We start from the raw sequence: 22,517 nt of genomic DNA, 5'->3' as shown, positions 1-22,517 counted from the left end.
GACTAGATGGGCCCTGGGCTTGATCCAGCAGGGCAGTTCTTATGTTCTCATTCCAAGGCAGAATACAGAGGTGTGCCTGGAAGTTTTCCATACCCAACCTTTAGCCCACATCTCCTCCGGAATGGAGCAGGCGCATTCACATATTGGGCAGATTTACCCTGAAGTCCCTGCAAGCTATCAGGGAGCACTTCACACATGATTTGGGTTTTTCACTGTAACGAGCAGTGAGTTAAACCTGTTTAGGGAGGTTCGAAGTTTTTTAAAAAAAAAAATTAGTCAACTTACCCCCTCCGGGGGGGCGGTTCTCTAAGCCCTCGGGTGGGTCTCTGGAGGTTCCCCCTCCCCCGCTGGCCTCCATTACTTCCAAAATCACCCGATTTGGGTGGGCTTCAGCCCGCTCCGGGCCTGCTCTCTGTCACGGTGGCCCAATAGGCCTCTGTGTGGGTATTCTACCTGAAATTTGTGTGTGATTCTGTCAAGAAATAAAGAATGGGAAGGAATGCTGGTGGTTTCTTATTATGGTCTAGAAAATCATTTTAGTGAAGGATTGTTTTATCACTTACAATCTTGTGGTTTATCCCTAAATTCTCTCCCCAGACTGTTACAGTCTGGGGTTTTGTGCTCATTCATAAAAAAAGCCCTGCTGGATCCAGCCAAAGGCCAATCCAGTCCAGCATCTTGCCTCACAAGTGGCCAACCAGGTGCACCTGGGAGACTCACAAGTGGGGGAAAGAGAGGAACTGCTTCCTCCTATTGTTTCCTAGCATCTGGTGTTGAGGGGCATGCCCCCTGAATACAATGGCTAGTAGCCACTGGTAGCCCTATCCTCCAACCATCTCCATTGTGGGTGATCATGTTGGAAATGAAGTTCCAATGCATCGACCTTTTGCACCAACTGTCCTAATGACCACTAGGGGCATTGGGAGTAGAGACAGTCAGTCAGGGTCTCCCTATCTGTCCCTACTCTATGACCCCTGAACTGACTCTGCAGCACTTCCTGTGCTGAGTCACAATACTTCCTTTCCTCCTAGAGAGCAGATGGAAACATCTCTCTCTCTCCTTACCTATCCACTATGTAAGGGTGGTACAGAAATCAAATAAATAAATAATAATAATAAAATAAATAAATATGGTGCATTTGGTGCATTTCTTTGGTGCAAAAAATTGTACATTTTCTTTTCATTTTCAAGGGGGAGGGACACCACCACAGAACCCTTTCCACACAGTTCAAATACCAATAACCTATGGATCACAGAATCCCATGGGGCAAATGGTGCGTTTTAATTTCATTCTGGTATGTTGTGGGGGGTGGAGCACACATCAGTTTCCTGACCAGGGTGCTTTCCAGATTAACCCTTACCACAGTGTCACTTTTGATTGATTAAATGCCGTCAAGTCAGTATTGACTCTTAGCGACCACATAGATGGATTCTCTCCAGGGTGATCTGTCGTCAACTTCGCCTTTAAGGTCTCTCAGTGGTGCATTCACTGCTGTCATAATCCAGTCCACCCACTTTGTTGCTGGTCATCCTCTTCTTCTCTTTCCTTCAACTTTCCCCAGCATTAGGGACTTCTCAAGGGAGCTGGGTTTTCGTATAATATTTCCGAAGTATGATAGATTGAGCCTGGTCATTTGTGCCTCGAGTGAAAATTCTGGATTGATTTGTTCTATGACCCATTTGTTGGTTTTCCTGGCTGTCCATGATTTCCTCAAAAGCCTTCTCTACGGATCTGCAAAGTGTGCTTCCGTGACACAGCAGTCCCTGCGCTGACCGCAAGGTGCTGTTCACATTTCCAATGCCTTACTTCAGATTTTATCTTTGTGACTTAGAGCTACAACATTGCAAATCCCTTGCAGAAAAAAAGCTGCATTATCCTGTTGTAGGAGTTTGATATTCTGGGGATCATTTTTAATATGATCCTGCCAAGCCAAATCATTTTACTGCTGTTCTAGGGGTGTAATCAGCAGAGACACAAATGTTACACATGAGTAAGCCCAATATTTCACTCAGTGGTAACAGCCACTGAGTGAGTTGAGCCACTTGTCATTAGCAGCAGGATCACTGGAATTACTAAAAACCTCTCCAGCACAGAAATCATGGCAAATCTGGGGTAAAAGTCTACATCTGAGAACACTAGTGAGAACGGAATTATTATTATTATTTTACACAGTCAGACAGGTGTTATTGACTGGTTTGTTTTATCCAGACATCAAGTCCTTCCCAAGGACCTAGGATGGCTGAATTTTATTGTCAATGTTGTTGCTGTTGTTATAGATATCATCGCAGAATATAGGCTGTTCCCAGGAAAGCTGCTTTTTGTAACTGGCTGATGGCGATTTCTGTGGCCCCTATGGTGTTGAGGTGCTCTTCAAGGTCTTTTGGAACTGCACCCAGGGCGCCAATTACCACTGGGATTATTTGGGTCTTTTTCTGCCACAGCCTTTCAATTTCAATTTGTAGATCTTTGTATTTGGTGATTTTTTTCTATTTCTTTTTCTTCTATTCTACTATCCCCTGGTATTGCTATGTCGATTATTTTGACTTGTTTTTCTTTCTTCTCGACTACAGTTATATCTGGTGTATTATTATTATTATTATTATTATTATTATTATTATTAAGACAGTGGAGCAGTGGAGACAGTGGGAAGCATAATGGAAGAACAGACAATGAACTGGCAGTGTTCCACCCCTTAGAGCAGATAGAAAATAGTACACATAAATACAAAGAAGAAACCTGCAATTGCAGGCAGGAAGCTCCACTTCTCTTCTGAATACAGTTCAATAAGCTCCCACCCCATCCCACCTTCCGTCTAACATCTGCTTTACACTCAAAAGAAAGAGATAACAATTTGCTAGTTTGTACACGAGAGTGATGTAATAAATGATGTGCTACCAAAACCAGAGATGGGCACTTTAGTTGGATTTTCTTCCAACATTCAGGTGTATGTGTTGGAGAGAAAGGCATAGGTAACATTTTTAGTATGTATGTATGTATGTATGTCTTTTACATACATTTGTATACTGAAAACTCATGTCTCTAGGCAGTTCACACAATAAAATACAACATAAAATTAAAACAAATTTTGTACTTTAATTCTTTGTACTAGTTAAAACAGCCTCATATGTAGAAACTATAAGCTGTAAAACAAATTGAAAACAGAGAAAACTAGGAAGATTGATTAACAAAGAAGGCTACATGGAAATAAAACATTCTTGGCTGTTTGGATTACAGTTTTCCACCCAGGATTCTCAACTGCCTGAGGTTTTTTCTTGCTAGGAACTTCAGTTCCCAGCAAGCCTTGCAAATCCCATAGAAATTACAAACAGCTGGCTCCCTTTAACCTGTACAAAGTGGGAAGGGTGGAGGCATTTAATTCAGTGACTGCTCTTTTGCAGGTTCTTCTCTTCTGCTTTGGAGTGGCTGATGCATTTTTCTGGGGGCTGCACTCTGGTTATTCCATGATCCTTAGCTTTGTGGAATTTGGGTGAGTGGAAAGGAAAATATTTGATATCTTAGAGAAACAAATAGAGAAATTTCTACTTGAAAAGTGTGAATATAGTCAAAAGGCAAGTAAATGGAGAGGGACATTTACCCCATGGCAGGGCTTTGGGGAAGCAGCACCTTGGTAGTCCAAAGGGGGTATGGTGAGATTTGCAATGTGTTTATTCATGCCTTACTCTTCTAGTTCATCATGGAACTCAAAGTAGTCTATACATTCTTCTACACAAGGTCACTAAGTATGTGGCTAAGAATGATCCACCTGACATTATATACTTGGCCTTTTTAGCAGCGGCGGGGGGGGGGGGGGAATGACCCTTTTGACAAAGTCTGAAACCAAAGGCTCCTGAGCAAGCTTAGCACCCACAGGGTAAGAGAACGGGCCCTTTTCTGGATTAAGAAGTGGCATCTCCTGGCTCAGAGAGGGAGTACTGCTGAATACTAGTTTCTGGGCAAGAAGATGGAGAGAGGGAAGGTGCTTTCAACTCTCTGGTTTTGGCCTTCCTAGAGGCATCTTGTTGGCCACTGTAGGAAGCAGAAGTTTGGACTATCCTTCATTTGATCCCACAAGTCCCTTCTTGGACTGCTGTTTCAGCAGTCCTCCTGAACCCAGACTGTTTTATCTTCATCTAAACTGCTGCCATCAGCTTTAGTACATAAGTGCATACTAGCATGGATTTATAGCAAGTGGTGATTTCAAAGGGACTGTATGTTTGGGGATGGATCTCAGAGAATTCCTTGTTGAAGAAATCAGAGGGGCTGGTCACCCTTCCACTTGATTAATCCTCCAGATTGATATAGCTGAACCTAAGAAAGGGATCTCTTTCATTTGTCAGGTACAGAAGCCCCACGATGGGAGATCCAGGTAGCTGATTTTCATACATCAATTAACTCCACCTAACCTTCTTGGTCCTGCCTCTGCTGCTGGTCCCAGGGAACAGCAGCTCTCCTGGGTTTTGGATGCACGTTGCTGTGATATGCATCCAAAATGTGCTATAGAGGTTTGTCCCATAGAAATGTGCCATATGAGTTCCTGACATGTCATTTTTAGGCTGTAAAATAAGAGAACCTGCAATCCTATGAACTGAAATCAATGGGATTTATTTATTTGAGTAACAAACATGTTAGTATTCTTCTAAGAGCTGTCCAGCAAATGAATGCAAAAACCTGGAACTTCGATCAGGAAGCAAAAGGCATTAAAGCAGTTCCATTCACGGGAGTGAATCTCCCACCAGCAAGAGATCCTCTTTGGCTGAGAAAAGTGAATCTGAAGAGAATCGAAAGTCAAAATGTGAGGCCAAGATGGAGATAGGGCTCTTCTATTCCTTCCCTTGGAACTAGGTTTTTTTAGTACATGAACTGTATTTTATTGTTAAATTTGTATACCGCCTTTCATTACAACAATCCCAAGGGGTTCACACAAAAATTAAAACAAGACTATAAAAATTACACAGTTGAAATATTAAGCTAAAATAGAAAAATATAGATCTGACTAAAAAGATTCAAAATACAAGCATAAGGTGAAGGTAAAGTTGTGTTAGAATCTGCTTTGCATATGTTTAAGATACATCCAAGCAGGGCTGGATGAAGGGATTTGGGGGCCTACTTCAAAATGAGGTGCCCCCTGTCTTTTTCACCAGCCCCACAGGCACAACCAAAATTTGAAGGGGGGGTGACACTTTCTGTAACTCTACCCACCCAGGAACAGCAAGCAGCTCCCAGAGCCCCACTTGCCCTGACAGCCATGCCCCCTAGCCATGTACACCCCAACAGCCACACCTAGGTGTCTTAGTGGATGAGCTGAATATGAGCCAGCAGTGTGATGCAGCAGCTCAAAAGGTGAATGCAGTCGTAGGCTGCATGAACAGAAGCAAAGTGTCCAGATCATGAGAAGAGGCCATAGTCCCACTCTATTCTGCGTTGGCCAGGCCTCATTTAGAATACAGTATCCATTTATTAAGTGCCATCAAGTCAGTGCTGACTCTTGGCGACCATATAGATTCTCTCCAGGACGATCTGTCTTCAACTTGGCCTTTAAGGTCTCTCAGTGGTGCATTCATTGCTGTCGTCATAGAGTCCATCCACCTTGCTGCTGGTCGTCCTCTTCTTCTCTTTCCTCCAACTTTCCCCAGCATTATGGACTTCTCAAGGGAGATGGGTCTTCGCATAATGTGTCCGAAATATGAGAGTTTGAGCCTGGTCATTTGTGCCTCAAGTGAAAATTCTGGATTGATTTGTTCTATGATCCATTTGTTTGTTTTCCTGGCTGTCCATAGTATCCTCCAAAAGTCTTCTTCAGCATCAAAGTTCAAAAGCATCAATGCTTCCTCTATCTTGCTTCTTCAAAATCCAGCTTTCAAATCCATAGAGTGTCATGGAAAAATCCATTGTCAGAACGGTTCTAAGCTTTGTAGGTGTGGACACGTCACGGCATCTAAATATCCTTTCCAAGGCCTTCATTGCAACCCTACCAAGAGCTAGTCTGTGACTTATTTCTTGACTGCTGGATCCTTTACTGTTGATGGTCGATCCTAAAAGGCAGAAGCTATCCACCACTTCAATGTCTTCATTATCAATTCTGAGGCTGGTTGTTGTACTCATTGTCATTAGTCTTCTTTACATGTAGTCATAGTCCCATTTTTTTCACTGTGCTCCTTGACTTTCATTACTAGAGCTTGCAGATCATCCACATTCTCAGCTATCAGAGTGGTGTCATCAGTGTAGCGCAGGTTATTGATGTTTCTTCTTCCAACTTTAAAACCACGCTCATCTTCTTCAAATTCAGCTTCTCTCAGTATACGTTTAGCATATAAATTGAATAAAGAGGGAGAAAGTATACAGCCTTGTCTTACTCCTTTGCCGATCTGCAACCAGTCTGTTTCACCATGTTCCGTCTGGGCTGTGGCTTCCTGTCCTGGGTATTGGTTTCTCATGAGAACAATGAGATGTTCTGGGACACCCATTTTCCTAAGGGCATTCACAACTTGAAATGGTCGACTCAATCGAAGGCTTTTCTGTAGTCAATAAAGCACATATTGACTCCTTTCTGGTATTCTTTGGCTTTTTCAATTATCCAGCGTGCATCAGCAATCGTTCCTCAGCCTTTTCTGAAACCAGCTTGAACATCCAGCATTTCCCTTTCCACGTACGGCTATAATCTGCATTGGATGATCCTGAGCATTGTTTATAAGACCCCACATTCTAAGAAGGCACATGAGCAGCTCAAGAAACTTTGCTGCCTGAGGCAAAGAAGGGGATGACCACAATGACTTCATGAGCCTATTCACACACACATGCAGAACCGGGCTAAGGAAGCCCAGCCCAGTTTTGCACATATGTCTGCTGGGATCGGGCCAATCCTGGTGGCTACACGGTGGTAAGCCCGCCTATTTAGCCACCCCTTAAAATGAGGTTAAGGGAGCAACCTTAAGACACGCAGAGTGGACGTGGGGGTAGAATTAAATGGAGAAGAGGACATTGCTCTGAGACAGAAAATTGGAGTCAGTGTTTGTACAGCAGAAAGGCAAAAACCACTGAGTCAATGCTGCGAGATACAGGAGCTGCCATTTTTGTCTAGACCAAGGTTTCCCAACGTGTGGGTCCCCAGATGTTATTGGACTTCAACTCCCATGATCCCCAGCCTCAGGGGCCTTTGGTTGGGAATTATGGGAGTTGAAGTCCAATTATATCTGGGGACCCACATGTTGAGAATCACTGGTCTAGACAGCTTAGGCCCAATCCACCAAGCAGCTCCCCAGAACACTTTTTTGCTCGTGTCAACAGCCGAGGCTGACACACTTGGGGAGGGGGGATTCCCGTAATGCACTGCACACTCATGCGGTGCATTATTGGGGCTCCAGGGGGTGGGAAGATGCACGGTGGCGCATCCTGGCACCCCTGCTGGGTGTGCGGGTGGTCGGCTCACCCATGGAAGTAAGGATGATTTCTGCAGGGAGGGTAAGTGTAACCCGCTCTCCCCGCAGACCACCCCAAAGCCCTTCTCTCAGATTGTGAGAAGAGGCTCCATATTTACTTTATTCAGCAGAATCAAGTGGCAAACCTTTTTCTAGACCACACTACTTAAATGTTTCCCCCATATAAAAACATTCCCGCAAGCAGAAAAGTAACATGTCAGAGAGAAGAGTTCAACCCAGCATTCTTTTTGACGCACTCTATTTTTATGTGCAAGGAAGAAGCTTTTCTAATTTTTTGTATTTGGGTTTGTGGGGGCAGCAGGGGAGAATGTTCAAATGCACAACCCTACCCTAGCTTGAAATAGTGCAATTCATTAAAGGTGTTACTACACTTTGGGTTGCTAGGCTTCTTCAATAATTTTTTGTTATTGTTGGAAGATGGAAATTAACAAATCAAACTTGCCAATACATAGGAAGACAACTTCCTGCATTGAATACCCTTCAACACTGCTGAAAGTAGAGACAGTACGTAACATAAGAACAGCCCTGCTGGATCAGGCCAAAGGCCCATCTAGTCCAGCATCCTGTTTCACACAATGGCCCACCAGATGCCTCTGAGAAGCCCACAGGCAAGAGGTGAGGGCATGCCCTCTCTCCTGCTGTTGCTCGCATGCAACTGGTATTGCAGCCTGGAGGTGGCCTATAGCCATTCCAGGTGCCTGATGGTTCCAGGCACTCAATCTTCCAAATCCTGACTTGGACTTCGACCAAGGAAATCTGTAGATGGATGGAGGGAAAGTTGTAAGCAAGCACAGTTTGTGACATTGCACATCATAACTGATCATGTGGCACAACTTGGCATCAGCCCTAGGCTCCACTTTTCCAACTTTGTGCAGCTTGAGCCAAAGTGAGATCGCCTTAACTCTGGTCTTAAACTGACAAAGGTTTTTTGTTTTTACCATAAAATATAGGGCTATGGGGCAGGGGCTGCCAAATCTGTTAGAGGTTGTTGATTTTTACCCACAGTAGGTAAAACAGCAGAGCACTAAGGAATGAGCACACACTCCAGTTACACAGTAGGTAGCAGAGGATGGTTTGGATATTGCAGCTATTTAGAGAAAACACATGGAGATCCTTGTATGACTAAACATCTATTGGTTAAATACACTTAGACAGGAAAGACCTATATCTAATCTAAACTACTACATAGTGGATAGGTAAGGAGAGAGAGAGATGTTTCCATCTGCTCTCTAGCAGGAAAGGAAGTATTGTGACTCAGCACAGGAAGTGCTGCAGAGTCAGTTCAGGGGTCATAGGGTAGGGACAGATAGGGAGACCCTGACTGACTGTCTCTACTCCCAATGCCCCTAGTGGTCATTAGGACAGTTGGTGCAAAAGGTTGATGCACTGGAAGTTCATCTCCAACAAAATCAAGGTGGTGAACAGAATTGGGCTCTTTCCTCAGGCCCTCCTGGTAGATCTGAAACCCTAATCTGAAAGGGCTCCTCAGAGTTATTCCAGGAGATGAAAGGAGGATGGCCACAGATAATGGGGAGAAATGTGTGCTGGAGGATTCCGATCTTGTGGGACTCAGTGTGACATCAATGAAGCAAGAAGAGGAGACTCATTCTGAGCACTGTGAGCAGAGAAGGGCCTCCCCAAGTCAGGAAAGAGAAGAAGGTCCACAGGAAACCCACACAATGGAGGAAGCAGCAGAATCGGTTCCTAGTGTTGGAGGATTCGGGATTGCCAGGGAAAGCACAGTGCTGGCAGGAACCGAACCAGGTAAGCAACAGAATGTCTGATAATTCCAGGAAAAGCTTAGTCAAGACTTCAGCAACCCAAAGAGCATTGAGTCTGGTAGAGAATACTGTCTTTGTAGACTGAAGCTCATTCTCTGTCTAAGAATGCACACTGGGGAGATTGTCCTTTAAATGCTTTTCCCATGGGAGGAGAATCATTTGCCATTCAAATCTTCTTCAGCATCAGAGAATCCACCCTAAAGAGTGGGGCCAGTGTTCTGTATAGCTAGGATGGGTTGATCCATAGGGAGCTGCATACACCTATGGCACATCTTTTTGTCATAGGGCTGAAAAAAAGCTATGCCCTACTTCAATCCACAGCCTGAGGCATAGATTTATCTAGTACCAGGCCTTTGGAGGCTGAGTGTGACATGCATGCATGGCAGATGCCTTGCAAATGGTTTCCAAGATGATAAGAGGCTGTCAGCAAGCAGTTTTCTCTCCTCAGCCCCCCCCCCCCAATTCCCTTGAAAAATGTTTTGCAGAGGGAGTGAAGAAAAGTGGCATTTTCTGCATCTCCACACTTGCTCAGACTGAATGGCTTTTCCCCGCATTAAAAGGAAACAAACAACCTCCTCCACCCCTACCCTGCTCACTTGTTTATGGCATTCTCAGCCTTCACTTTCTTGAGTTTTGGCTTCTCTGGTGGTTAAAGGTCTATAGGGAAACTGGGAATCACACTGCAGCAGGCATGAATCACACAGATAACCTCCAGCAATTGGGGAGATGCAACTTTTCCCTTTATGAAAAACCCCACTGAGTCTGGACTCATTTACGGTAGGTGGGGCTTAGTGAGTCATTTGTGACTTCAGGCACTGGAACTGGGGGAGTAGGGGAGACATTGTCCAAATCTGAACTGAGAATGCAAGCAGGGAAAGGAGAGATGGAAAGAACCCACAGCTTGAACTCAAGGGGAACTGACCAGGGAAACATTTTGAGAGGCCCCTAACTATTGAATGTAGATGTCTATCATTTTAGGTGGGTCTGTGTTTCTCCCTTTGGACTTGGATCAGTTTCTCTCTCTCTCTCTCCTGAAAGGTGACATGCAGGAGAGTGAGGATTGGGGAGATCCAAGAGGGAGACCATCATCAGGAGGAGTGGCACATGAAGAATGGGAAGAGAACCTTTGGAATCAGGATGGTCCAGGGAGGCAGGAGGGAAAGCGCACTGAGGAAAAGAAGGATGAGAAAACCAAAGAAGAAAACCCAACAGAAAGAGAGAACAAGCAGTTTAATGCTCGGTTGACAACCCACACAGAGGAGAAACAAAACACAGACACGGAGAATGTTGGTCAGAGCAAAAATCTTTCTGGATATCTAAAGTTCTACAGAGTAGAGGGACCCTATAAATGCTTGGTGTGTGGAAAGGCCTTCAACTGGAGCTCAGGTCTTATTAGACATCAAAAAACCCACACAGGAGAAAAACCACATAAATGCCTGGAATGTGGAAAGAGCTTTTATCAGAAACCTCACCTTACTTTACATCAAAGAATGCACACTGGAGAGAAGCCCTACAAATGCTCTCACTGTGACAAAAGCTTTAGTGATCAAACAACCTTTATTAGGCATGAAAGAATGCACATAGGAGAGAGGCCATACAAATGCTCACGCTGTGACAAAAGCTTCACTCGGAAAGCTAACCTTACTAAGCATGAAGAAACCCACACAGCGCCCATACTGTATAAATGTTCACACTGTGGCAAAAAGTTCCTTAAGAAATTTCATCTTCTTCAACATCAAATGACCCACAAAAAGAAGAAACCATAGACATGCTTGGAAAATGGGGAGAGTTTCCATCACATATCAACTCCTTGTGCATGATAAAGAAGCCCTAGCACAAAGACATTGAACAAATGCTCACATTGCAGTGAGAGCTTTGGTGATTAATCAATCCTGCCTTAATGAACTCAGGAGAACACACACAAGAGATGAAACTACATGACTGCTTGGGTTAGGGAAAGGTCTCTGTTGCAGCAATTGGTCTGTATCACAACAAGGGTCCCACAAAGCGGCAACATTCTGTCTGTGTATGTAAATACAATTGCATGATCAGGTGGAAAGTTGTTCTGAGTAGCCTGCACTTCTAAGCCTTGGGAAGTTCAGGGTATAGAACAGGACCTTGTTGGTGGTTGCTCTGTTATGTAACCCTCAATAGGCATTTCTGGTTTTTTGATAGCTTCAGTAGTATACTTTAGAGTGCTGGGTTCAATGTTGCCAGTGCTTTGTTTGATTAAAAAAATGGCGAGAAATGTAATGTGGTGATTTCCCCATTGATTGCATAACTGCAGCCATCCTCTTCTGATAGATCTGGGTTTCCTCCCAATGGAGAGGGCTCATTCACCCTTGAATGGTACTGAAGACTTTTCTGACAAGTGGCCAATTCTCAATCTGATCATAAACCAGATTTTGTACCTGAAATGTGAATTCATGAAAGAGGAGGAAGAGAAATGTCAGGGAAATTGCTCTCTTTCTAGCGTTTAATGTGACAAATAGTTGCTGCTTTTTAATTATGTTTAATGTCTGTATGGGAACGTATTTGCTCTGCTTACTAATAAAGTTGAATGTGTTTCTCAGTTTCTATTAAAGTGGTCTGAGTACCCCTGAATCCTGTTTCAAAACATGGCCAGCTGGACGCAGCCAAGAGGCCCCTAATTAGGGCGTGGCGGCCATGACTCTGTTATATGGTTTCCCCACCCCAGCACCTGGCATTGGTAGGCAAACTATCTCTGAACATGGAGGCTCCATTTAGGTATTATAAGTCTAGGTTAATGGGGAGACAGACAAAATCTGTTTCACCATTATTTCCAGAATTTGGCAGGAGAAGTGATTGACTTTGAAGCTTGGCAGTGTAGGAAAGGTGGGTTTGTGGGAGAACTATGCTGATTTTATTTATTGTTAAATTTATATACCACCTTTCATTAAAACAATCCCAAGGTGGTTTACAGCAGAATTTAAAAACAAGATTATAAAAATGACACAATTAAAATATTAAGCTAAAAATAGAAAACCCATTTTGAGGTAGAAGGGATAGGAAGTGTCTCCTTAGAGTAGTTGGAACTCTGACAAGTTACTCCAGCAGACTTGCATAAGTTTATCTTCTCCCCACCGCTCACGCATGAATTTGTTAGACAATTTGTTCAGTTCTGCTGTGACTTTTGGGAATGTCTTTTGTGTTGGACCAAGGGGAATATTTTATTTTTCCCCCGAATTCAATTTTTATTAATTTTAACAATAGTATCCATAACAAACATAATAGACAAAAATGAACTTCCCGCGCACCTCTCTTCATGAAACATCAACTGTAAAATTTACCCTTGCTATAATAATAATACAAAACACAAATTTGAACCCTTAAAAAGAAGGAAATATTTAGTACATACTTGGTTTTAAAGGCAGATGTTTTTGCTGCTTATTACAAATGCAATTAACTGGCTTATCTCAGCTCACTGTGTGGAAAGGAAGGGACCAGTGCTGCCTAATAAGAGAATGGTGCTGCCTAGACACTTTTTATAGTGGGTGGTATACAAATATGCTAAATAATAATACCTTCACCCATACAGAACATAGGGAGCTGCCATATACTGAGTCAGACCATTGGTCCATCTAGCTCAGTATTGTCTACACCAGGGATTCTCAACATTGGGTCCCCAGATGTTATTAGACTTCAGTTCCCATAATCCCCAGCCAAAGGCCACTGGGGCTGGGGATTATGGGAGTTGAAGTCCAATAACATCCGGGGACCCAACGTTGAGAATCCCTAGTCTTCACAGACTGGCAGTGGCTTCTCCAAGGTTGCAGGCAGTCTCTCTCAGCCCTATCTTGGAGAAGCCAGGGAGCGAACTTGGAACCTTCTGCTCTTCCCAGAGAGGCTCATCCTCCATGTCAAGGTGGCTGAACCAAAAAAAAGTGTGGGAATGTTGGATCTCTTTCATTTGTCAGAGTCAGAAGTCCCACAAGGGAGATAAAGGTAGTTGAAATTCACAGGTCAGTTTGCTGGAATTACTAACAACTCCACCTAACCTTGCTCCTGCCTCTGCTATTGGTCCCAGGACGGCTGCTCTCTTGGGTTCTGGATGCATGTTGCTCTGAAATGAAATCTGCTGTGCAAAGTGGCAGAACATAAGAACAGCCCTGCTGGATCAGGCCAACATCCTGTTTCGCACAGTGGCCCACCAGATGCCACTGGAAGCCACAGGCAGGAGTTGGAGGAGGTGCAATAGAAGTTCCCGACCTCTCATCTTTAGACTGTAGAGTAAGAGAACCTTTAACCCTAGGAACTGAAATCAATGGGGAATATTTTTTTGAGTAAAAATCATGGTTAGTATTGATCCAAGAGCTGCTAAGCAAATGAATGCAAAGGCCTGAAACTTAGAGATAGGAAGTCTGAACCTATAGCACTGAACTATAGGCACTGAACTGAAGTCAGCTGCAGGAAGGAAAAGGCATGACCCCCAGCAAGAGATCCTCTTTGCCTGAGAAGAATGAAGTGAGTCTGAAGAGGATCCAAAGCCAAAATATGGGTTCAGGATGCAAATAGGCCTCTTCTGTTCCTTCTTTGCGAAATGTTTTTCTCACTAGATGAAAATGTAGTGATGGCATGTAGTGAGATATGTAGACCATAGGGGGCTATGTAGTGATGGTGTGAATATGTAGCGATGGGGAATAGTGGTTTTTCCCCCCATTACTTGAATGTGTTTGCATATATTTATATTCTCTGATTTCTTTTTTAAGGCTAGTTACTGCCTTTTATAATGACAGTTGATTGCTTACGGGGATTCATTCTCTCCCATTCCTCTTTTCATCACGGTTCTGCAGGCAGAAGCTCAGCCCCTGGATGTAGACCACTTTCATTGATCTTGGTGCTTTCTCTAGTGTGATGCTGTTCTCTGTGAGGTGCCCCATGGAGCCCTAACTCCCCAAAGACCACCCCATCAAGCAAGCGTTCCGAAGGAACAGGAAAGAGCCCTCTTGCCCTCCAGGCGGGGAGTATGGGGGAAACCCCACTATGGCGACCGTGGGAACAGGTTAGCAAAGAACAGAATGGGGAACAATCTCACAGACACGAAGCCCAACAGACAAAGTTCCTCAAGGAGACAGGTGCTGGCAGAAGCTGCATGCTGTGAGGACACACCAGCACTGTTCCCCTCCTGTCGGGATGTTGAAGCATGCTAGTGGGCTAGAAAAGTGTCTGTGTGAGGCACACGAAAAACATGGAGAAGCAGACCCTTCTGCCAGCAGATACCTGCCTCTTGATCAGGGAACCTGGCCCCCTGGCCTGCTCCCCAGCAGTGGGTCTGGCTGAGGCTTCCCTGATGAGGCAACAAGAGTCTCGATGGCAGAAACCCTAGGTGAGACTGTTCCATATTCTTCTTCCCATCTGCCACAGAGCCAGTGATGGAGCCCTGGTTGAGATCTCTGCCCATCTTCAAAGGGGAGCTGCAAACTATAGTGGCCAGGATAATCTGGATGCTCCCATGTCTTATCATTAAGCCTCAGGGAGGGAGTCTGGTATTCATTCCTGAATAGTCTGGGGCGACTGCTAAACCAACCTTTAGACCATGGGCAGAATCTTTTGAGATGAATAATACTGCCTTATGAAGCATCTGATAATGTATTCCCACAAGTGTTCTGAGTTGACATCTGTCTGTTGCTCACATATCATTAGGTGGTAGGACAGTTTTAATTAATAGGAAAGGATCTTCTAGCACCTTTAATCATCTTTAAGAACATAATATAAGAAAGCTCTGCTGAATCAGGGCCCAAGGCCCATGTAGTCCAGCATCCTGTTTCACATAGTGGCCCACCAGATGCCATTGGTAAGCCACAAGCAGGAGCTGAGGGCATGCCCTCTCTCCTGCTGTTACTCCCCTGCAACTGGTATTCAGAAGCATCCTGCCTCCGAGGCTGGAGGCAGCCTATAGCCCTCTAACTAGTAGCTGACTGTTGACAGACTTCTCCACCATGAAGTTATCCAAACCCCTCTTAAAGCCATACAGGTTGTTGGCTGCTGTCACCACATCTTGTGGCAGAGAATTCCACAAGTGGATTGTGCGTTGTGTGAAAAAGTACTTCGGTTTGTTGGTCCTAGATTTCCTGGCAATCAATTTCATGGGATGACCCCTGGTTCTAGTGTTATGTGAGAGGGAGAAGAATTTCTCTCTGTCCACTTTCTCCACCCCATGCATGATTTTATAGACCTCTATCATGTCTCCCCACTGTCTTTTTTTTCTAAACTAAAAAGCCCCTTCTGTGATTCCCAATAATTGTCAGCATTTTGATCCAAAGAGCGATAGCACATCCCCAGAAGTACATTTCCTTTCAGACTGTGCATTGTCACCACAAGGTTTCTGTGGAGGACTCCAGTCCTCCTAGGTTCTCTAGCTTGTTAGATACAATCCCCTCTTTAGCATACAGTGCTACTCCACCTCCAAGGCGCCCCTCCCTGTCCTTTCTATAGAGTTTATATCCAGGGATAACAGTGTCCCACTGGTGCTCACTGTTCCACCATCTTTCTGTTATGCCCACTATATCTATTTCTGTGTTATCAACCAAGCACTCCAGCTTGCCCAACTTGGCTCAGAGGCTTCTGGCACTGGCATATAAGCACCTATATGCTGAATCTCTTACCTGTCTTGTGCTATCTTTCTTTTGGCTCTTTGATCTCTTCAACCAGCTATTACAGCCTTCTGTCTGCTCTTTATGTGGTTCTACCCTGTTTTATCTTAATCTTTTACACCCTCGCACCTTAAGAGATGGCATTTGCCAAACCGGATAGTGCCCAGCTACTGTCGACTATTTAAAAGCTGGTCTGCAACCTTCTTTATTTTAATTGCCAGCAGTCTGGTTCCATCTTGGTTCAAGTGCAGCCCGTCCCTTTTGTACAGGCCTTGCTTGCCCCAAAATGTATCCCAGTGCCTAAACCCCTCCTCCTGGCGTCAATGTCTCATCCCTGCATTGAGACCCCTCAGCTCTGTGTGTCTCCCTGACCCTGTGCGTGGAACAGGTTACATTTCTGAGAATGCTACCTTGGGGGTCCTGGACTTCAATACACTACCTATCGGTCTAGGTTTGGCTTCCAGGACCTCCCAACTACATTTTCCCCCATTGTTGGTACTGATTGTGCACCACGACAGCTGGGTCCTCGCCAGCACTGCCTAACAGCCTATCTAGATGCCTCGTGATGTCCTCAACCTATGCACTAGGCAGGCAAGAAACCTGTGTGGTATGTACGCGGGTCACAGACCCCTCTCTCTCTACCTCTAATTATTGAATTGCCCACTACAAGGAGGCCCCCACCCTCCAGAGGCTCATCATCCACAGAAGGGGTCCATTCTAAAAAAGCATTTCCCTCTTCCTCAGACTGATGTCTTCCTTCCCTGAGACCTTCATTCTCCCTGACAGCTGAGGAGTTATCATCCTTGGAGTGGGATGCCTCTACCACGTCCCTGAATGTCTCATCTCCATGCCTCTCTGGACTTCTCCAGATCCACCACCTTGGTCTCAAGGGAACGAACTTGTTCCCTGAGAGCCAGGAGCTCCTTGCCCCAAGCGCACACCTATTTATTTAATTTATTTATTAACATTTTTAATACCACCCAAAACTTACATCTCTGGGACGATTACTTCTGCCCATGGAACAAATTGTCATACATGCCACTCTGTGAAACACCCCCTTCTCTGCTGGCTTTCTATCTTCATAGCTGGTTTTGTTGGCAGTTGACAGTATGTAGAGATAGTTTATTAGAAAGATAGTTCTTGGCTCTATTGGTCAGCTATTTAACTGTCCAAACATTCTTTCTCAAAAATATGAAGGAGGGAGTGGTACTTACCTTCTCTTCCCACTGGGTTCCTTGTGATCAAGGAGACTTATTTCAGGCTCAATAAGTTCTATGCAAAACTCAAATGCCCGGTTTGCTATCTCTGTTCACTAAACTCTCAGGCCTTCAACTCTTATTTTATTTATTTATTTGTTTGTTTGTTTTATTTTATTACATTTGTACACCGCCCCAAACTTTTGTCTCCAACCGCCCAGAGACAAACGTTTGGGGCAGTATACAAATGTAAGCAAGCAAGTAAATAAAAAATTTAGTCTTAACAATTACTATTACTAAATTGTTTTTAGTAATTTAGTAATAGTAATTGTTAAAACTAAATTTATTTATTTATTTATTTAACTAGTATAAAACAAGTTAAAATATATATACAAAAACTTAAAACAATTTAACAATTTAAAAATCATCCATGAATTAAAACCTTGAAATTTTATAGAGAGTGTGGACTTCAAACTGAAACAGGAATGTGGCTCATGGGAATGTGGCCCCTCCCACCAAGTATGACTCACTACAGCCCTAGCTGACTTCTCCCTCTGTACCTCTCCAGGCAGAGAGAAACAACAACTAAATGCCACAGAGCCCCCAAAGCAAGCCCTGGCAAATGCTAGCCCTGGCAAATGCTAGCCCCGGCAAGAAACAAGCGCAGACACAATGGGACTTCTCCCTTAAAGAGAAACCCGCCCCTCCTCCTGTTAGTTTATTTGAAGTGAAAAGAGGGGGGGGTTGTTGTTGTTATAGAAAATCTTGCTTATCTCCCCAAATCTGCTTCTGCTCTTCTCAGAGTAGGCTTCAAACATATCCTGACTCCAGACAGAATAGGGATGAAGGAGGTTTTATGGAGCACTGTAGTAAATGCTGAATGACAATATTATCTCCAGTTTCTCCCAGCCCAGGGGCTAAGATCTTGTCAGTAGCTTGCCTCCCTTGTCTTTGGGACCATCAACTCAGAAGATGCTAAGAAGTGTAGAATTTCCTATAATTTGTGTTCCCATGGACTATGGAAGAGTCATGAATGACTTTTATATGGTCCATATTTGTATTCTGTTTTCAAAGCCCAGCCAGCATGCTGAATGATGTGAGAGTTTGCGTTTCTTACTCTGGATCTGGGATACAACATCATTAGCTTTCCTGTAGTGAGATAGTAGCGCTCAGATGCCTCATAAGGCACGACAGGAGCAGGACAAAGTGGGGTATCTTTGCTGCTGCCGCCAGGCACTCCATCCTCCCCATTACTGACTTGGACTTCAGAGACCATAGAAAACTGTGGCTTCATGGAGGGCAGGTTGTAAGCAGGCACACTTTGTGACATTGTACAACATCATGACTGATCACGTGGCACGCCTGTTAAGGCATCAACCTTCCAATTTTCCCATTTTCTGCAGCTTGAGCCAACAGGAGATTGCTTTAAACCCCGTCTTAAACTGACAAGCTTTATTTAACGATAAATTACAAGGCAATGTCTTTCAGCAGGAAAGTGCCTCAGCAAGTCGGGAAAGAGAAGAAGGTCCCCAGGAAACCCACTCAGTGGAGGAAGCTGCAGAATCTGTTCCTAGTGTTGGAGGTTGCAGGATTTCCAGGGAAAGCGCAATGCTGGCAAGAACCGACACAGGTAAGCAACAGAATGCCCATGCTAAATCCAGGAAAACCTTTGGCAACCCTAAGAGCATAGAGACTGATAGAGAATATTTGCTTTGTAGGACATAAGTTATACTCATGAATCGTTCTCTGTCAAAGAATTCACACTGGCAAAAGCCCTTTAAATGCTTTTCAAGTGGGAGGAGAGTAATTTGCTATTCAAATCTTCAGCATCCGGGAATCCATCCTAAGGAGTGGAGCTGATGGATCCCACAAGTTCTGCTATAGCTGGGATAGGCTGATCCATAAGGATCTGAGTATCACCTTGGGGCATCTGTTGTCATGGGGTTGGGGGAATTTCTGCCTCACTTCAAACCACAGTCTAAGGCTCAGGCAATCTTATGAAAGATGTCCTAAGGTAGATTTGCTTATTGTAGTTAGGGGTGAATCAGTTCTTGGTGACTTCTTGAACTGGAGCTGGAAAACCAAGACCAATCCAAGAAGGGAAAGGAGAGATGGTTGGTATCCACAACTTGCTCTCAAGGGGATCTGCCCAGGGAATTTTTTAAAATATATATATCTGGAGACCTTTGACCAGGAAAGGCTATTGAATGTAGATGGCTATCATCTTAGGAGGGTCTTATTTGGGTGATGGGGGTGGTTTCTCCCTTGGACTCTGATCCCATTTCTCCTTCTCTCCTGGAAGGTGACCTGCAGGAGATTGAGAATTGGAGGGATCCAAGTGGGAGATCCTCGGAACAAACTGAACAAGAAGAACAGAAAGAGAACCTCTGGAATCAAGAAGGCCCAGAGAGGCAGGCAGAAAAGCACAAAGAGGAGAAGAGGGCTGAGAAAACCACGGCAGAAAACCAAACACAAAGGGAGGAGAATGAGCAGCTTGAGGCTCAGTTGACTACCCACACAGAGGGGAAACCAAACAAAGACTTGGAGAATGTCTGTCAGAGCAAAACCCTTTCTGGAGATAAACAGCTCCATGGAGAAGAGAGGCCCTATAAATGCTTGGTGTGTGGAAAGGCCTTCAGTTCCAAACCAGGGTTGAGTAGACATGGCAGAATGCACACTGGAAAGAAACCACATAAATGCTTGGAATGTGGAAAGAGCTTTTTTCAGAAACATCACCTTACTATACATCAAAGATCCCACACAGGGGAGAAGCCATACAAATGCTCTGATTGTGACAAAAGCTTTCGTCGTCAACAAACTCTCATTAATCATAAAGTAATTCACACAGGAGAGAGGCCATACAAATGCTCATACTGTGACAAAAGCTTTAATCAGGGTACACACCTTACTGTGCATCAAAGAATTCACACAGGAGAGAGGCCATACAAATGCTCATATTGTGACAAAAGCTTTAGTCGTTCACAAGCTCTTATTAAGCATAAAAGAATTCACACAGGAGAGAGGCCATACAAATGCTCATACTGTGACAAAAGATTTAGGCAGCGAACAAACCTTATCGTGCATGAAAGAATTCACACAGGAGAAAGACCATATAAATGCCCACACTGTGAAAAAACCTTCACTCAAAAAATTCAACTTGCTAAGCATGAAACAACCCACACAGTGAAGGAATCATATCAATGCTCCCACTGTGGAAAAAGGTTACCTAATAAATCTGATCTTCTTCTACATCAAAGGACTCACAAAGAGAAGAAACCATAGACCTGCTTGGAAGATAGGGAGAGTTTCCATCACACAACTCCTTGTGCATGCCAAAGAAGCCACAGAAAGAGACACTGTTCAAATGATCACATTGGGCTTTTAAAGTGCTGGGTTTAATGCAGCCAGTTCTTTGTTTGATTAAAAATGGGGAGAAATGTGATGAATGAAGATTTTCCTATTGATTTCACATCTAGCAGCTGCCTTCTTCTGAGAGATCTGGGCTTCCTCCCAGCGGAGAAAACTGATTCACCCTTGCATAGGTTTCCAGTAACTAGCCAATTCTCCATATGATCATAAACCAGATTCTACATCGGGTTAACTGCAATGTGAACTTATGACTGAGGAAGAAGAGAATTGTTGGGGAAATCCCTCTCTCTTTCCAGCATTTAGTGGAACAAACAGCTGCTGCTCTTTAGATGTTTTTAATGTCCAAATGGGAACATATTTGTTCTGCTTATGAATAAAGTCAAATATATTTTTCTCAGTTTGTTTTCCATTTATCTTTAGAGCCCTAAACAAGCTTAGGACCAGGTTACCTAGGAGAGCACCTTCTTCTGCTCAACCCCCACCACACGCTGAGATCACCGAGAGAGGTTCCTCTCTGATTGCTGCCAGCTCGTCTGGCGGTGACTCTAGAGTAGCCCTTCTCTGTAGTCGCTCCTGTGCTGTGGAAGGTGCTTCCTCTCTTCATTTGTGGTTCAACATCTTTGCCAGCCTTTGAAAGAGCCATTAAGACACATTTTGTTTAAGCCAGGCTTTTAGTAAACTGAATGTTTTAAACTTTTACATTGCTGGTTTTAACAGGGTTTTTTTCTTTGTTTTCCTTGTATTTATTTTTGTGAACTGCCTAGAGTCCTTGGAGTCGGGCAGTATATAAATAGAAAACATGGCCTGAATAACCCAGCAATCCTGTTTTCATCTGTGGCCAGCCAGATGCTGCCAGGATACTCCTAATCAGGGCATGGTGCCCATAGCTCGTTTCTGACGTTTCCTTGTTAGTACTCCACCATCTGTTGTTTTGTAGGCAAAAACCTGTTTCATTATTAATTATTATATTTATTGTTATTTATTATATTTATTATGCTATTTACACACAGTCTACCAGATGTTGTTGACTGGATTTGGTACTTTAATTATCTGGCCTTTTCCAAGGGTCTAGGATAACAAAAGAAAAATTAAATATAGCATTGTAGTATTCGTGCTTTCCCGAGTAATGTGGCCTTCTATAGCTGATGTAATGTAATTTTATTGATGCCCAAGGTGTCAAGATTATGTTCAAGCTCTTTTGGTACTGCACCAAGGGTACGAACAACTATTGGCACCACTATTGTTTTCTTTTTATTACTTTATTTTATTTTACTATTGGCAGGATAGGGGATTGATATTTCTCCTTCTCACATAACACTAGAACTAGGGGTCATCCCATGAAAATGATTTCTAAGAATTCTAGGACCAACAAACGGAAGTACTTTTTCACACAACACATAATCGACTTGTGGAATTCTCTGCCACAAGATGTGGTGACAGCCAATAACCTGGATGGCTTTAAGAAGGGTTTGGATAACTTCATGTAGGAGAGGTCTATCAACGGCTACTAGTCGGAGGGCTATAGGCCACTTCCAGCCTCAGAAGCAGGATGCTCCCCACTTGCAGGGGAATAACAGCAGGAGAGGGGGCATGCTCTCAACTCCCGCCTGTGGACATCCAGCGGCATGTGGTGGGCCACTGTGTGCAACGGGTTGCTGGTGTTGTGGGATAATCCTCTGGAACCTTACTCCTCGTGTTTAATTCAGTCCCTTGCTTTCATCCTTCCATCAGATTTGATAGAGAATGGGGTGTCTTACTGAACCAAAAAGGATTAGACCAGGTTCCCAAAACTGAACTCGTTGCCTGACAGAATTGAGTCAAATACAATGATGGGTGTATGCTCAAAACAGCTTTTTCATTCATGATCATGAAGGCACAGTACCAGTCAAAAAAAGGCTGACAAGCACTCCAGCCCAAGGGTACGCAGCGGCTAGCATATATAGATTAAAAACAGCAAGCAAATCAGTAAATCCTACAATACATGCCTTTGTGAATAAACAGATGTTTTCCTGAGGTGCCAATTAGCCTTGGACATGAGCTACTGTTCGGCCTAACCACCCTCCCTACTCCTTATGGGCATCTTCTGGTCCCAGCTATGTTTCTTTTTCTGCTGAGTGGGGA

At 43.9% G+C, this 22,517-nt stretch overlaps 1 protein-coding gene across 5 annotated transcripts; it reads left to right on the top strand.

Moving 5' to 3' along the window:
• Positions 1–3,355: 3,355 nt before the first annotated feature.
• LOC128344828 (zinc finger protein 239-like) lies at positions 3,356–20,793 on the top strand. 5 transcript variants are annotated; one of them, XM_053295761.1, is made up of 4 exons: positions 3,356–3,487; positions 14,032–14,240; positions 18,519–18,657; positions 19,330–20,793. In XM_053295761.1, the coding sequence occupies exons 2-4, from the start codon at positions 14,205–14,207 to the stop codon at positions 20,307–20,309; spliced, it is 1,155 nt and encodes a 384-aa protein (XP_053151736.1). In that variant the 5' UTR covers positions 3,356–3,487; positions 14,032–14,204; the 3' UTR covers positions 20,310–20,793. The 5 variants fall into 5 exon arrangements, with proteins under 5 accessions (XP_053151736.1, XP_053151735.1, XP_053151738.1 ...); XM_053295760.1 differs by having other exon boundaries at positions 18,516–18,657; XM_053295763.1 differs by lacking the exon at positions 14,032–14,240.
• Positions 20,794–22,517: the final 1,724 nt, after the last annotated feature.

The sequence above is a fragment of the Hemicordylus capensis genome, chromosome 2 (assembly GCF_027244095.1).
Source record: "Hemicordylus capensis ecotype Gifberg chromosome 2, rHemCap1.1.pri, whole genome shotgun sequence".
Classification (NCBI taxonomy): Eukaryota; Metazoa; Chordata; class Lepidosauria; order Squamata; family Cordylidae; genus Hemicordylus; species Hemicordylus capensis.
This window is presented reverse-complemented; position numbering and strand designations above follow the sequence as displayed.